Source organism: Eleutherodactylus coqui, chromosome 2 (assembly GCF_035609145.1).
Source record: "Eleutherodactylus coqui strain aEleCoq1 chromosome 2, aEleCoq1.hap1, whole genome shotgun sequence".
Taxonomy (NCBI): domain Eukaryota; kingdom Metazoa; phylum Chordata; class Amphibia; order Anura; family Eleutherodactylidae; genus Eleutherodactylus; species Eleutherodactylus coqui.
In genome coordinates, this window is record NC_089838.1 from 268,790,106 (window position 1) to 268,807,851 (window position 17,746).

General features: G+C 44.1%; 1 protein-coding gene across 1 annotated transcript in view; it reads right to left on the minus strand.

The window, feature by feature from the left end:
* ADGRA2 (adhesion G protein-coupled receptor A2) overlaps positions 1 to 17,746 on the minus strand; it is a 199,712-nt gene that overhangs the window by 51,720 nt on the left and 130,246 nt on the right. The window contains exons 3-7 of the mRNA XM_066592997.1: positions 13,735 to 13,806; positions 11,665 to 11,736; positions 5,290 to 5,361; positions 5,041 to 5,204; positions 3,325 to 3,538 (exon numbers count right to left, since the gene is read on the minus strand). Of these exons, the coding sequence (XP_066449094.1) occupies positions 3,325 to 3,538; positions 5,041 to 5,204; positions 5,290 to 5,361; positions 11,665 to 11,736; positions 13,735 to 13,806 (594 nt within the window). The remainder of the gene's footprint in view (positions 1 to 3,324; positions 3,539 to 5,040; positions 5,205 to 5,289; positions 5,362 to 11,664; positions 11,737 to 13,734; positions 13,807 to 17,746) is intronic.

The following is a 17,746-nucleotide window of genomic DNA, read 5'->3' on the forward strand; positions in this document are numbered from 1 at the left end:
CCAATATGCTGAAACCATATAAATAAGCCACAGACGTTTTGGGATTCTGATCTGTAGAAACAAACTGGAACTTTTTAGGTCTATGGATGAGTGGTATGTCTGGAGGAGGAAGAATGAAGCAAATGCTGAAAAGAACACCTGCCTACAGTGAAGGCTCACTGATGCTACCCCACCAAAGACCCTTGTCATGACGAGGTTGAATATTTCTGAGACTGCAGTAGCCATTAAAAGCCACATTTTGTATAACCACTAGTTATATTAGTTGTGTTGAGCTATTTAAATTGTTCCTGATTCCTTTTTTTTTTTTTTACAAACGGGCTGAAAGTTTGTAAATTTGGCAAATAGACCAAATTGGCAATAGGCGTTGAATAACTGTGCTTGCAACTGTATAGGAGTGTCAAACATATGAACATGCATTTAAATCCTAGATCCAGGTGACTACCGTCATCCTATAAACATAATTTCATATTGCCTCTAAAATGGAATTATTAAACTCACCACATGGAGGTGCTATCACCTAGTCTACATTGTTGGTCACACCACAAAAAAAATAGTTCTGTGCTACATGGTCAGTACTATGGGGTACTTTTTAAAACGTTTACTGCAGCGGTTTGCCTATATAGTTGCATACGTCTGCTATTGGGTTCCATTATACAGAAACGTTGTTTCTTTTTTTGCTGGTATCCTGTTGTATTGAAGAGTGCAAGCTTTTTAGTAAATTTAAGGCCGCCTACAGACGGCCGGGTTGGATCCCGCTGCGAGAATTTTTGCAGCGGCATGCGGTCCCGTGCTCCTGCAGAGGCCTGCGGCTCACCGGCTCCCGGCATCTTCATTCTCTGCTATGCGCCAGCTGCCGACCTCTGCGAGGGCACAGAACTAGAACGTGCCGCGATTTGTTTTCCGCGAGTGTTTTCACGCTGATAAATCACGGCCGTCTGCTTAGGATTGGGTTATCTAATGCAATCCTATGGCAGCGGGCACAGGCGGAAATTCTGCGGGAAATCCTGCCTGTGTGCAGGAGCCCTAAGTGAGATGTCAAAACATCTGCCTATAAAAGCCGATAGTGATGATACAGTATACTATATCTGGACACCTTCCAGCGGAGGTGTAACCTGAAGCTCCTGGGCCCCAAAACCTGTAACAGGGCCCCCCACTATAATGCTTTATTCATAGTACTGGGCTCCCTATATGGAGAAAATGCCTTATGGGTCCCTTAAGGCTCTTGGGCCCGGGTGCAACTGCATCCTCTGCATCCCCTATTGTTACGCCCCTGCCTTCCAGGTATATACACCAAGCGTAAGCGAAGAACACTGGCACAGATTTATCAAACTGTCTAAAAGTAACACTGTCTTTGTTGCCCAAAGCAGCCAATCAGGGCTCAGCTTTTATTTCTTAAACCGCTCTAGTAAACTAAAATCTGAGCTGTGACTAGTTGCTATGGACAACAAATACAGTTTTGATACATGTCCACCTATAATATGGATAGAGTCTATCTTACTGTTAATGTACAGCGTGAGCAATGATGATGTTGGATCTTTTTTAGATTTTTGTTGTCACTCTCATGAATCAGGATGGCTACTTGCGAAGTGCGTGGGAAATATGCATGCACTTTAACCCCTTAAGGACGTGGCCCTTTTGTCATTTTCCTTTTTTCGGTTTTGCCTCCCCACTTTCATATCTCTTAGCTGTAGATGTCTGAGGGCGAAACGTGCGCGTCGGGCGTAGGGATTTCCACCTCCTCGGTTACATGGTAACACTTTACTATATGCATGACATTGAGATTGGCTGCACCTATTGTAGGTTTATACAAGTTTCTTTGGGAACTCCTTCCATGTGTGACCTGTGATGATGTATTACTTCCCTTGTATCGATGCTGCATTTCCTTTAATTCTGCAGTCCCGTCTTGGACATTTATTGTTGGATTTGTTACAGGGGTTGATGTATGGGACTGACATTTTTAGTGTGACTACAGCTGTCTTCATGTAGGATTCACATCTTAAGATTCAACAGATTTACCATCCAGCATGAATTTCTGCAATGATCTGGTGCATTTTAAGACTGTCGGGGCTAATGCGGAGTCCCGCAATGGAATCCGTCTCTGCCAGCAGCGGGGTCTGCGTGCACTTGCTCTGCTGCCGGGGAATCTGTACTGCGGATGGACCTGGCGGCTTGCCGTCACACATGTGCAGTACAAATTTTTTTTTCCTGCGCCGTCACTAGGCGACCACCTGGAATCCGCATCCTGTCCACAATGTTCATAGATTTCAATGGAAAGCCGTCCGTACAGAATCCGCAGAAGAATAGAGCATGCTGCAATTTTTCCTCCGCGAGTGGAGATCGCACTTGATTTCCACTCCTGTGGAGGAAGCAGGGGATCCATATGGTAAGTAAAGGGCGGTATTCGCTGCGTATTCGCGGTGCGGATGCTGACGGCAGATTCCGCAGCATTCCTGAGCAGGAGCCCTCAGGTAGAGTATAGGTATTTTTCATTTGCCACGGGCAGATAGTAGCAGCTCTTCTGGAACGCTCAACTGTTGCAAGCTTTGCTGCCTGTATTGCAGCCTGCAATGTGTAGCACCCATTTACAGGTGGGCTACAATGTGATGCACTACTGCTTTGTGCTAACATAGAACCCAAGTGCACAAGATATTTTGGAGTCGAGGGCTTTACCCCGTGTCATAAAGGGAACTGCAATAAGCAGAAGGTAACGGTAATTTACACACCACACTGCAGTCTTAGGGGCTGGAACCGGCTCAAGAATGTGCGTATAACGTGTTTATTTCCAAGTGTTATTTTGCTGGTGCTGTAACAATTAAACATGCACAGACTAGGTGGGCCAAGTGACTCTGATATGCCGTCAATTGCTCAGTTTCTTGGTGCACCTTGGCAGGGGAATTGGACATCCGATAGGAGTCCCTGAACGCACAGGATGTGCCTCCACGCTGAGAGGAAACGGCTGATTTGCCAACTAGGAATAAACAGTTTATCAGGCCGGAGTCAGCAGGATGCGGGCCGTAATACCAGAGCCGTTAGCTAAATTTAAACTCAGACATTGAATGTAAACAAGACATTCCTGCTCTCCCCGAGCCGAGCGGGATTTACAGTTGTGTTCCCACATCATGCATGTATTCCATATGTCACATACAGTACATGGCGTTCAAGGACTACTCCAGGAAAAATTGATGCGTCTCGTTATGCCTAGGGCAGACCCTTAGGGGGCACTGCATGACACTGGGGTTCTCTCTAAGAGGCAAACCAAGTCATTCAAACCTGTTGAGGATCAAAGGACGACAAAAGTAAAAGGGACCAACTCTTGCCACGTACCTTGTAATGAAGGTGCAGTCATGGATGATTGTCTCCTCCAGTATAATCCCTTGTTCTTCATCCTCTTCCACCTGCTTCCCATTATGATACCAGATGATTTGACTGGTATTGCCCACATAACTTGCTGTACACTGGATAGGTATTCGGTCACCCTGAAACACAACCTGTCGCAAGGATGGGATGAGCTGGTGCGTGTGAAGTTCTGGGGCCCCTCCTATAAGCAAAACACATCATTATTAGATCTCCAAAAAACTGGTTACTGTAGTTTGTCATAACCTCAAAAGGAGGTGGTGTCCATACATAATGGTCCCATACAAACTACAGTCGTCCAACCCACTGATTTCGGTAGGACCTGTATATGGGTCCTCCCGAATTCAGTGTGCCCAATCCTTCTTTTCTCTGACATCATCTGTCAATTTGTCCCCTCTGCAGATAAGCCACCAGAGTTGTCTAACATTGTAACATAGTATGCTAGGCTGTAAAACGACAAATGTCCATCCAGTTCAGCCTGTTTTCCCCCTCCTTTCCCCCATATTGATCCAAGGGAAGGCAAAAAAGGAACCAATGAGGCAAAAGCCAATTTACGGCACCCTGGGGGAGAAAATTCCTTTTCAACTCTATAATCGTAGTCAGAAAAATCCCTGGATCAACACTCTTCAGAGAGAGTTCCTTCCGGACCCAAGTCTGGCAGTTGAAAGGTGCCCCTATCCACAACCCATTCTGACTGTGTAATGTCTACATCCTGTAATATCATAGCGCTCTAGAAAGGCATCTAGTTTCCTCTTTAACTCCTCTATGGATTTTGCCATCACCACATCCTTAGGCAGAGAGTTCCACAGTCTCAGTGCTCTTACAGTAAAGAACCCCCTTCTGTGTTGGTGATGAAACCTGCTTTCTTCTAGACATAGAGGATGCCCTCTTGTTACCGTCGCAGTCCTGGGTATAAACAGATCGTGGGAGAGATCTCTGTATTGTCCCCTAATGCACTTGTACATAGTTACTTGGTCACCCTTTAACTGTCTTTTTTCTAGGGTGAATGATCCCAATTTTGATAGCCTCTCTGGGTATTCTAATCCTTCCATTCGGTTCATTCATTTAGTTGCCTTTCTTTGAACCTCCTCAAGCACTGCTGCATCTTTCCTGAGTACCAATTTCCAGAACTGTACACAGTATTCCATGTGAGGCCTGACAAGTGCCTTATATAGTGGAAGAATAATGTTTTCCTCCCTCGCCCCTATCAAAACTTTATTTGCTTTGCAGCAGCTGACTGGCATTGACTGCTACAGTTACATCCACAGTCCACTAGTACCTCCAGGTCTTTTTCCATCTCACTTTTCCCTAGCAGTACCCCATTTAGTTTATATTGGTGACATCCGTTTCTCCTGCCCACGTGCATAACCTTACATTTTTCTGCCCAAGCCCCGAGCTTATCTAGATCCATTTACAGCTGTATATTGTCCTCCGTTGTATTAATTATCTTGTATAATTTCGTATCGTCTGCAAATATCGATACTTCACTGTGCATTCCTTCTATTAGATCTAGCTGCGGCTTTCTCCACTGTCCCAAAGTAAAACAAACCAACACTCAGCGGAACTAAGCATCCATGCGCATGGTGGAGTCAGGAAAAGAGCTGTTGGCCAAAAGAGCATTCAGCTAAGAGCTATTCAAGGTGTATGGCCAGCTTAAGTGAAAATGATGGATTCATGACTCCTTACCACAGCTTAGCTGACTTTCCTTCAGGTTCCGTACTGGTCGCTCTCTAAGTGCACTTGGATACGCACACAACGTCCTATCTGAGATCTTCGCAGAACCATTTTTGGTCCACGCAGCTACCCATTGCAGGTGACAGTCACAGGTCAAGAAATCAGTCGAAAAGTCCCTACATAGAGATAAGCCAAGTATTCATTAGCATTTGCTGGAGAATACACTAATCCATGTGGAGACTACAGAATATGAATACTCACACAAGTTTCAGGGATGGGAGATCATCAAACACCCCAGCACTTAGGGTAGAGAAGATATTTCCAGACAAAAATCTACAAGGAGTCAAATATATGTATTTAGAGTATGTTTTCATCCCTGTAACATATTTGCAGACAGCAAAGGGGACTTTCTTTTAAATGAATGCATGACTACAATTTTTTTAAAGAGCATTTTCCCCTAAAATGAAATATCCCCAGCAAATGTAGAGAGGAAACAATTGTAACATGACGGGTGCATCGTGATTACAGCATTGTAGTACATTGTAGTTGAGTTATCATAGCACGCTAATTGCCAATTTAATGCTTGCTATATCGGTAAATCCTTAAATTATCCTTGTATGAAGCCTTTTAATGCTCTGTTCACGTCTTCTTTAGGTATATATGTGTTACTGGGAAGCCAGGGTAACAATTACAGCTCCCACAAAAATCCGGAATGGTAAATTTGCTAAAATTCTTAAATGGTTTTTTCCCAAAATCAACGCTTCCATCGTCTATACATAGAATAGGGTATAAGTGTTTGATCAGTGCTAAAGTAAATAATCTCAGTGTGCCCCCTGAAGTACGTAACTCGCTAGTGTGCTTGTGCCCCTGAAATAATTCAGAATTGCCACTGTGCCCTGCAGTAATACTGAACTGTCTGGGTTCTCGCACTGCTATGTGAGCGGGATAAAAGCTCCTGCAATGTAACAAGAAATTAGAGATGAGCGAGTATACTCGCTAAAGGCAATTGCTCGAGCGAGCATTGCCCTTAGCGAGTATCTGCCCGCTCAAGACAAAAGGTTCGGGTGCCGGCGCGGGGGAGCGGTGAGTAGCGGCAGTCAGCAGGAGGGAGCGGGGGGAGAGAGGGAGGGAGAGATCTCCCCTCCGTTCTGCCCCGCTCTCCCCCACAGCTCCCTGCCCGCCGCCGGCACCCGAACCTTCCGTCTCGAGCGGGCAGATACTCGCTAAGGGCAATGCTCGCTCGAGCAATTGTCTTTAGCGAGTATACTCGCTCATCTTGTTACAAGATCCATAGGAGAAGAAAGAAGTGGATTTGTAACAGCTACTGCCTTCTCTTTTGCAGGCTACATAGTGCTCAATGAGTGCTATGTAGTGAATAGAAGAAGCGCCACCGCTGTTTCCTCTATTGGTCTTAAATGATGTCATGGGGGACATAGATGTTGAAAAAATAGTTACAGAGATAAGTAAAAACAATTACAGAATAAAATACATACATACATACATACACATATATATATATATGTGTGTGTGTGTGTGTAAAGGAAAAAAACGCCACCGACTCCAACCTAAACTGTTGCCATATCTGTTCTGTAATTCAAGACTATAGACATTATATATTAAAGTATCCAAAACAAAATGGGGGACCCATTTATGAACTTTATTTTAGCGTAAGTATAAAAATGTAAAAAATTAAAAACTGTACTTTCTTGTCATGAAAAAAAAATACAGCATAAATAATTTTAGCAAACCAAGAAAAGAAAATTGGTCCGTAAAACCATCACATGTGTGAAAATCACTAAAAAGTATCTGGTGCTTTAATATATCACAGAAGGGGAAATATAAAAACATAAAAACATATATACTTACTGACTAAGTTTGGTAGTCAGCTACCTGCATGGTGAGAGGATGCAGCTATATGCACTCCTTTGTTAGTAGGTATATGGCCGTTTTCTGTGATTGTGTGTATCTGGTGCTTTAGGACCAAAATACTCTGATCCTTAAGGGGTTAAAGGGAACCTGTCTCCAGGTTCATGTTATCGGAACCATGCACAGAACGGGGCTCGGACTCATGGGGCCAGAAACCCGTTGGCTTCTATTTGTCCGGATCACCTACACTGACCGGTCTCTCCCTAGACACAAGCAAGGAGATGCCAGTCAGACTAATGCCCATTTACATGGGATGACTGTCGGCTAAATGATCTGCACAAGCGGATGATGTCACCGCTGGTTGTTAGCGCTCCTGCAGAACATTTAGACAGGCAGATCATTGATGAGTATCGCTGACTTCTTACTCATTGCTTCACATTCTATGTGTAGCGTTGAGTGGGGAGCGTTTACACGCAACAAGAAGTGAGTGAACCAGCAATGATTTTTATGTTGGTTGAAAGGCAGCGACAAACAAAAAGTAAACGAATAGTAACCAATGGCTTTGCATTTAAATGTAACGATTATTGTGCATTTTCGTTCGCGAATTTGCGCAATAATTATCCGTGTAAATGGCCCTTAGGCAATGCAGACAGGGAGTGGCTGGCGGGGTTCTGCCCCTATGACTCAACCCATTCTGTGTTGATTTTCAGAACGACTTCTGGCAATCAGATTTTAACATGAAAAACGTATTTAAGAATCTAGCAAAAATAAAAACCTTGAGAAGTTCTTAATAATTCGGATGGTTCTCGGCGGAGACACGGCAAGCCACAGTGCGAGGTACTGTAGCATCCATGGAGCCACACAGGTAATTAGCGTACAGCTCTAATAACACTGTCATCAAAGCCTGAAGCTGCTGGCCGTATCTCCAGCTGTGGGTACAAACACCAAATCCTCAGCGCCTACAAATAGCACCAGGCTGAGAAGAAGATGAAAACAGGAGGGACGTTGATTGTCTTGTCCCAAAATAGAGATGGATCCAGCAAATGCTGAATCAGAATGTTTTATGGCCATGCGAGTGTCAGGAGAGTGCTGGCATTTTAATAGTGGTATATTTTAAGGAATGGGTACTCGTCTCCCTGCCTTGTGGTTACTCAAATAAGCGGGTTTATTCTAAGCTCAGCAGGAATCCAAAGCCAAAGTTATTTAAAGTTGCACAGTTCCTAGATCTCCTTCTCTGTGCCATCCACACAGAAGACAGGACTACATTTTTCTGCTACCATCATTAAAATGAGGTTGTTAACTGGGCTGGACAGAACAAAAATCTAAAGAATGCCATGCATGTACTTGATCTTTGCTGTAAATTAAAGAGAATTGGACATTTTCAAGTGCAGAGCCGACATTTTACTGTCTAATGTGATAACTGAATAGTAGAAGATCATAGTACATTGCTTAAAAAAACATCAAAATATAAGACATATTGAGGGTGAATTCACACACAGTGCAACTAAATAATACATGATGACAACCCCATGTTAAGAAAGAGGAAAGAGGTTTTATTCCATAGAGAATGACCCCCTATCTATCTATCTATCTATCTATCTACCTAGCTCATATCTATCTATCTATCTATCTACCTAGCTCATATCTATCTAATATCTATGTATCTTATATATATATATATCTAATATTTCATATCTATATCTATCTATTATATATCTATCTATCTCATATCTATCTATCTATCTATCTAATATCTACCTAGCTCATATCTATCTAATATCTATGTATCTTATATATATATAATATCTCATATCTATCTATTATATATCTATCGAATATCTCATATATATCTAATATCTATCTATTATATATCTATCTAATATCTCATATCTATTTATTATATATCTATCTAATATCTCATATCTATATCTATCTACCTATCTATCTGATATCTATCTTTCTTATATCTATCTAATATCTCATATCTACATCTATCTAATATCTATCTAATATCTCATATCTATATCTATCTATTATATATCTATCTAATATCTAATATCTATATCTATCTATCTATCTTATATCTATCTATGTAATATCTCATATCTATATCTATCTAATATCTCATATCTATATCTATCTAATATCTCATATCTATATCTATCTATCTCATATCTATCTATCTTAGATCTATCTTATATCTCATATCTATATCTATCTATCTTATATCTCATATCTATATCTATCTAGTATCTATCTATCTATCTCATATCTCTCTCTCTCTTAGGGTGAAGTCACACGAACGTATATCGGCTCAGTTTTTACGCCGAGCCGATATACGTTGTCCTCGTGTGCAGGGGGGGGGGAGGATGGAAGAGCCAGGAGCAGGAACTGAGCTCCCGGCCCCCTCTCCGCCCCTCTGCACTATTTGTAATGGGAAGAGGCGGGGCGGGGGTGGGGCTAAGTTTCAAGAATTAGCCCCGCCCCCGTCCCACCTCTCCCCATTGCAAATAGTGCAGAGGGGCGGAGAGGAGGCAGAGAGGGGGGCGGGAGCTCAGTTCCTGCACTTGGCTCTTCCATCCCCCCCCCTGCACACGAGGACAACGTATATCGGCTCGGCGTGAAAACCGAGCCGATATACGTTCGTGTGACTTCACCCTTATATCTATCTATCTCCGATCTATCTATCTATCTATCTATCTATCTATCTATCTATCTATCTCATATCTCTCTTAGGGTGAAGTCACACGAACGTATATCGGCTCAGTTTTTACGCCGAGCCGATATACGTTGTCCTCGTGTGCGGGGGGGGGGGGATGGAAGAGCCAGGAGCAGGAACTGAGCTCCCGGCCCCCTCTGCACTATTTGTAATGGGAAGAGGCGGGACGGGGCTAAGTTTCGAGAATTAGCCCCGCCCCTGTCCCACGTCTCCCCATTGCAAATAGTGCAGAGGGGCGGAGAGGAGGCGGGAGCTCAGTTCCTGCTACTGTCTCTCCCATCCTCCCTCCTGCACACGAGGACAACGTATATCGGCTCAGCGTGAAAACTGAGCCGATATACGTTCGTGTGACTTCACCCTTATATCTATCTATCTATCTATCTCTCATTATCTGTCTATCTATCTCATATCTATCTCATATCTATCTCATATCTATCTCATATCTATCTCATATCTATCTCTCATTATCTGTCTATCTATCTATCTATCTATCTATCTATCTCATATCTATCTCTCTCTTAGGGTGAAGTGACACGAACGTATATTGGAAGTAGAAAAAAGTGGAGAGCGCCACAGGTAGATCCAATCCACACAAGATACGCTGTGTGGATGCGGTCACAAAGTGTCTTTTCCTCAGTGCTCCAATCCTTCAAAATAAAGGAGAGCTGCAGATACAGGCTGGGGGTTCTAAAAGAAGAACTCCCCCAGATATAATGAAGAAAGAGAGAAAAAACAAACTGTCAGAAAAAGGAGATCCGCGCTCACAGAAAAAAAACACTGAGGACAAATTCACGTGTAGACAGTGGTGAGATGAAACACTTACTTGGAAGGAGGGGGGTATGATGCACAAATGCCCCCTCCTCAGAGTGTCCACCACAAGGCATAAAGCTAAGCTTCAAGTCACCAGATGATTCTCCAGTCGTTGAAATCAAACAGAACTTTTAATACGGCAACGCGTTTCGGTGCAGAATAAAGCACCTTTCTCAAGCCATTAACATATAAAACAATATACAATGCAGATATTTATACACAGTTAAGAACAGACAATTAAGAAAAGACATACCCCTCCCATGTTCATCTGTGCTGTGTGTCCAGCATTCCCCTGGGGAATGCTGGACACACAGCACAGATGAACATGGGAGGGGTATGTCTTTTCTTAATTGTCTGTTCTTAACTGTGTATAAATATCTGCATTGTATATTGTTTTATATGTTAATGGCTTGAGAAAGGTGCTTTATTCTGCACCGAAACGCGTTGCCGTATTAAAAGTTCTGTTTGATTTCAACGACTGGAGAATCATCTGGTGACTTGAAGCTTAGCTTTATGCCTTGTGGTGGACACTCTGAGGAGGGGGCATTTGTGCATCATACCCCCCTCCTTCCAAGTAAGTGTTTCATCTCACCACTGTCTACACGTGAATTTGTCCTCAGTGTTTTTTTTCTGTGAGCGCGGATCTCCTTTTTCTGACAGTTTGTTTTTTCTCTCTTTCTTCACGAACGTATATTGGCTCAGTTTTTACGCCGAGCCGATATACGTTGTCCTCGTGTGCAGGGGGGGGGGGGGGGGGGAGGATGAAAGAGCCAGGAGCAGGAACTGAGCTCCCGGCCCCCTCTCCGCCCCTCTGCACTATTTGTAATGGGAAGAGGCGGGGCGGGGCTAAGTTTCGCGAATTAGCCCCGCCCCCGTCCCACCTCTCCCATTTGCAAATAGTGCAGAGGGGTGGAGAGGAGGCAGAGAGGGGGGCGGGAGCTCAGTTCCTGCACTTGGCTCTTCCATCCTCCCCCCCTGCACACGAGGATAATGTATATCGGCTCGGTGTGAAAACTGAGCCGATATACGTTCGTGTGACTTCACCCTTATATCTATCTATCTATCTATCTATCTATCTATCTATCTATCTATCTATCTATCTATCTATCTATCTATCTATCTATCTATCTATCTCCTATCTATCTATCTATCTATCTATCTATCTATCTATCTATCTATCTATCTATCTAATCTATCTATCTATCTCTATCACACACCCTATTTGTGGACAATATACTTACAGACGGGATAGACTGCTCAGACCCTGAAATGCAGCAGGAATAACACAACCAATTCTGTTATTGGAGATGTCTCTATAAAAAAAAGGACACATTATACTATATGATTGTCACATAGTGACACAATTAGGGTACAATTATATATTAATAATTTAAAGGGTTTGTCTCATGAAGACAACCGCTGCACATATACCAGCTCCTTGACCAACAACGGAGATAACTTGTATTTCAATGGCAATCGTAATATTACATCAGTTTCAGTGAATATGTTAAAGGGCTACACATTGCTGAAATGAAGGGACGAAATAGCTCTGCTACTCCCTGTGCCCCTTTGGCTGTAATGAGCTCTGCTTGGATCTCCTTGAGGAGGGATGTATGAGCTTATAGAAAGTCCATACATCGCTAACCCTGCCTCTCCTAGGATCAGCTTAGTAGACTCAATCAAAGCCAAGGAGGGCTAAGCCGAGTGCTTCTACATTTCAGTGATCAGCGGAGGTCCCAGCACTTGTACTCCACTGATCAAAACTTCTGATGTGTCATTATGACAGACCAGAAAATTTCTGAAATGGTGCTGCTGACACTTTAAATTTAAATACTATACGACAATACCTGACCAAACGTTTTTTTTATTTTCACCAATACTCATCTGTTTTGGTAATATTTGTTTTCCCATTACGGTCAGCCAGAGGCTTAACTTAAAGCTGCCTGGGTCCTAATGCAAAATCTGTAACAGGGCCCCCCAACTATAATGCTCTATTCATAGTACTAGGCGGTATAAGTGTATCTTGTGGCCACCAGAATTACAGTTGGAGGCAAGATACAAGGAGTTTGACAGGGGGTTGCCGTCTCCTGTTCATGTTTGACAGTTCTGCATTCTCCCCGTCCTCGCACCCTCACAAGTCCTGTAGCCACTGCTGGCCGCGCGGCGTTGGGGGGGGGGGGGGGGGGAGACGGCAGTGGGGACTTATGAGCACTGCTGGGCAGGGGATGACGCCATCCCTTAGGAGTTGGTGGCGCTGCCGGGGACTCAGGGGCACTGCTGTCCGAGGGAGAGGTGACCGCCGGCTCTCAACAGCGGACCGCCGAAGTTGACAGCGCTGCTGTGGGCCGGACCGCTGAGTGCCGCTGTTCAGTTCACAGCGCTGCTGTGGGCCGCAGCGGTGTGAGGCTCCGCTCTGGAGTTCACAGCGGTGCTCGGCACTTCCGAGCCATGGATCGTTGAGTGCTGCAAAGCACCGGCTGTATGGGGGAGGGTATATTAACCTTTGCACTTCCAGGGTTCCTGCGGCTCCGCTACACTTACACCATTGCCAGGAGCAGGGGGTGTCACGGCGAGGAAGGATCGGCAGGGACAGTCACAGCGCCCCGCTACAACAGGTGACAGTGGAGCCAGCAGCAAAAGCTGTGAAGGCCAGACAGAAAAAGGGGCGCCAGGGACTGTTGCAGCGGGGCTGCTGGAACGCCGAATACAGTCACCACTGGGCCAGAAGCAGGACCTGTGAGCCCGAGAAAAGGGGACAGTGCCGTGCAGCCAATCACAAACAGGGGGCATCAACCTCCTGTCAAACACCTTGTATCTTGCCTCCACCTGTACTTCCGGTGGCGTCAAGATACACTAATACCGTACTAGGCTCCCTATATGGAGAAGAGAGGCCTTATGGGCCCCCTAAGTCTCTTGGGCCCGGGTGCAACTGCATACCCTATAGTTATTCAGCTGTGGTCAGCTATTGCAAACTGTCCCTCTTGTTGGACTTCATTTTTATCTTACTGCCTAAGATAAACAATTATTGCAATAATTATAAACAACAAGAATGCAAAAGTGAATTTCCTGTAAAAAAAAAATAAAACATTTAAAAACCCTGAAACATCCAGAATTCTCACTATAAAAAAAGACAATTCTGCTAGCAAGGGAATGAGAATTTCCCAAAGACTTGGATATTCTACTGGAATGCTCCCATCGGCTACACAGGGAGATTATGGTAATATCATCATTAGGCTATTTTAATTGCAGCAATTTGCTGATAGATTCAGTTTGTCAGGTCCGGATTCCTCTCACATTTTCAACATACTTACAGGCGTTTTAACTCAGGCAGCCCCAAGAACGCTCCAGGTTCCAATTTGCTGATCAAGTTGTTCTTCAAATCTCTAATGGACAGAAAGAGAAAGGGGTAATTGTGTTGGTGATTTCTTGCTGCTGCAGATTTCATTTATGGGCCCTGGACAATTACTCTGTCCCTCTGGGACTTATGTCTGTTGCCCTGGTCATAACACATAGGTAATAGAGATGAGCGAGTATACTCGCTAAAGGCAATTTCTCGAGCGAGCATTGCCTTTAGCGAGTATCTCCCCTGCTCGAGACTGCAGGTTCGGGTGCCGATGCGGGGGAGCGGTGAGTAGCGGCTGTCAGCAGGAGGGAGCGGGGGGGGAGAGAGGGAGAGAGAGATCTCCCCTCTGTTCCGCCCCGCTCTCCCCCGCAGCTCCCTGCCCGCCGCCGGCACCCGAACCTGCAGTCTGGAGCGGGGAGATACTCGCTAAAGGCAATGCTCGCTCGAGAAATTGCCTTTAGCGAGTATACTCGTTCATCTATAATAGGTAACCATCGCAAATATCCAGATTTTTTATATTAATACGACTTTTTACAAATATTCATATTAAATATACTGTCTATGTTTATTATAGATGGAGATGTCACCTGTTTCCAGATATCCTGAGATAAGTGGCATGAAGTGACCTGCTTAAACAAAAAAAATTGCATTACTCAGTTGTGCTAGAGATTACATTGTTTTCTCTTAGCAGCCTGTGGTTGAACAATGAAGCTAATTACAGAGCTCAGACCTCCTGCTGAATTCTGCAACAGCTCCCAGAAGCTCATTTGCATGCAAATGAAGATGATAAAGTACTAATAGTAATTAGTGCCTTATTAGTACTTTATGATCATTGATATTTCAGTCTTTTGAAAGATTATCTGTGTGTGTAAATGGGCCTTTATGCAAGATTTAGTATTTTCTAAGCTGGTCATCCTGCACCACTTATTTCAGGATATCTTGATACATGAGAAAAGTAAGGAAGAACAAACACATCAGTAGGTAGCTACAACCTAAAACCAGCCTCGAGTACATTTGTTATTGCTGACAGATCCTGATATAGTATTATGCTTTTTTTAAATAACGGTGTGCATCAGTGGAGTACTTTGAAGCTCTGGGGCCACAATGTAAAATCTGTAGAAGGGCCCCCCAATTATCACATACAATTCTGGTCTCTTCATATGGGGTAGAGGGCTTGACCTCAGTCTTCTTTATTACACTCTTGCCTTATGTATTTGCACACACCCTGCATCCACACTCACTAATCAGTGTCTTCTAAAAATTAAAGGGGCTGTCTAATTTTAAATTACTGATGGCCAACAATAGTAGATCAACAGAGGTCTGCAGCCCGGGACCCGTACTAATCAGCTGCTATCCAGGCTGATGTATTTTTGCACTGAACTGATTTCTGCAGGGAGCAAACAGCTTTATTCGCACTGCAGTGGCTAAGCTTGGTATTGCACACAAAATTCCCACTGAAATGAATAGCCTGAAACACCAAGTTGGGCTACTGCAGTGGAAATAGAGTTGTCTGCTTCCTGCAGACATCCACTCAGTGCATAATTGCACTAGCCTGGAAAAGAGATGATCAAAGGAGCGTACCCCAGCCGAACTACTATTGAAGGCCTAACCTAAAGATATGCCATCAATAGTTCACAGCTGAACAACTTTTTAAATTTTTACATCAATTAAACAGATCATATCTGCGAGGGTCAGGATTCTATAACCCTATTGATCTTGAGAACAAGCGATTTCCATTAGTTGGTGGAGATGTGGATATATATTCTATTCAACAGAATAGAAATTAGAAGTATTTAGGTTTAGTTAAAGTGACCCTCTGGTTTCAGGGCAAAATTCTGCTGCCTCTCCCATCTGCCGATTCTGGATCCTGTTTTTGGCCATCCATGATGGCCAATGCAATCTTCAAACTACCTAATACCCATAGTGCATTGGTAGTCTTTGACTATTGATGCATAATGCCTACTTTCCAATCGGTCAGAGCTGCCCCTGTGATCAACACTGGCCAATTAGAGAGCAGTGCACAGTACGCATTAGGCAGTTCATTGCTGCACCCATCTTGGAAGGCTGAAAATAGGGTCTGGATTGGAGAGGCAGAAGAGAACAACTGCAGGTGATACACCCCTTGCCACTCCTGTCCCAGGATAGAATTTTGTCTGGAAACCAGAGGGTCGCTTTACCACATGTATACCAAATTGGGCATTCCTGTGCTTAAGTATCGAGTTGTTGGGGGTATTATGATGTTAGGTCTAAGCCAATTATGTCTACTGACCTTTCACAGCAGGACACTATTATACTGTCAAAACTAGAAACACAGACACATAGGAGGAATGATAGATTTGTCTACAGCAACGTTTCTCAACTCCAGTCCTCAGGGACCCCAACAGGTCATGTTTTCAGGATTTCCTCAGTATTGCACAGGTGATGTAATTATTGTTGGTGCCTCAGATATTGCCACAGGTCTTCTTACGATAGCATATCCTGAAAAGATGACCTGTTGGAGTGCCCAGGGGACTGGAGTTGAGAAACACTAGTCTACAGCAACTTGTTGATGGTTTCCAGTTAGCAAGTTAGGAGATTTTTTACTTTGCACACACCTAAAGAAAACCGCAAAACAAGTGGAAAACACCAAACAGATAATGAAAAACATTGCAAAGATTCTAGATTAGTAGACAATACAGCCAATATTAATTTTTCTCACTGTGGACACGTTAAAAACGCTTACTGTTGCCCTCATCCACTCCTGGCTCGATTATTGCAACTCGTTGCTGATCGGCCTCCCCTGCACCAGACTCTACCCTCTCCAATCCATCCTGAATGTGGCAGCCAGGCTCATCTTCCTGTCCAGCCGCTACTCGGACGCCTCTGCCCTGTGCCAGTCACTGCACTGGCTGCCCGTTAAATACAGAATTCAATTTAAACTCGCTACCTTAATTCACAAAGTCCTCCACAGCGCAGCGCCCCCTATATCGCCTCCCTCATCTCAATCCATCAACCAGCCCGGGCTCTCCGCTCTGCTAACGAAACCAGAATGAGCGCCCCTTTAATTCGAACTTCTCATTCCCACCTCCAAGACTTCTCCAGAGCAGCACCGGTCCTCTGGAACGCACTACCAAAGGCTACCGGAGCAATCCAGGACTCGCAGAACTTCAGGCGTGCTCTAAAAACGCACCTCTTCAGGGAGGCATACCGCATTCCCTAAACAAACCCCTCTGTACTCCGCCTGATAATATGCTCCCTGGCCTACTGACTGCAATCCCTGCTAGCCATCATAAACCACTCCTGCAGTCATACAGATTCTGCCATCACACGACTAAATGTCTGACCATTGTCTATGTGTATAACATCCCTCACACTCCACCTCGCTATACCGTGCACATCTCCAGCCCCTTTACCTTCTGTATCACCCCACTATTTGTAGTATGTAAGCTCGTTGGAGCAGGACCCTCACCCCTATTGTTTCCATCAACTCATTACTATGTAACCGTGGTTCTGTAATTTTTTGTATTTTGTCTTTCTGGATTCCCCCTGTCTATGTAAGCGCTGCGGAATAGGTTGGTGCTATACAAATAAAGATTATTATTAATTAAACTTGAGGCTTTACTTCACACTACAGCTGTAAAATAATTTCGCAAAGGGGTCAGAGAATCAGCTTCCACTATGTACCATGTGTATTTTGCTGGTGACAGCAAGCATCAGAACAGCTGATCGGTCGAGATCCTGAACGGCGGACCCCAGCCGATCAACTATTGAAGACCTATCTTAAGGATAGGTCATCAATAGTATTTGCCTGGAAAACCTCTTTAAGAGTAGCTCCTACGTTGATGAACCGGTCCGGTCTTCGATCGGCCATTTCTAAAAAGATAGAGGAGCCGGGCCGCCTTCTAATTAAAAATGGGTTGTCAGCATGAAATCATCCCTTTAACAAGCCAGAATCTATTTATTCAGAGTAAACCGATGTACATAGTTCTATAAATCAGTAA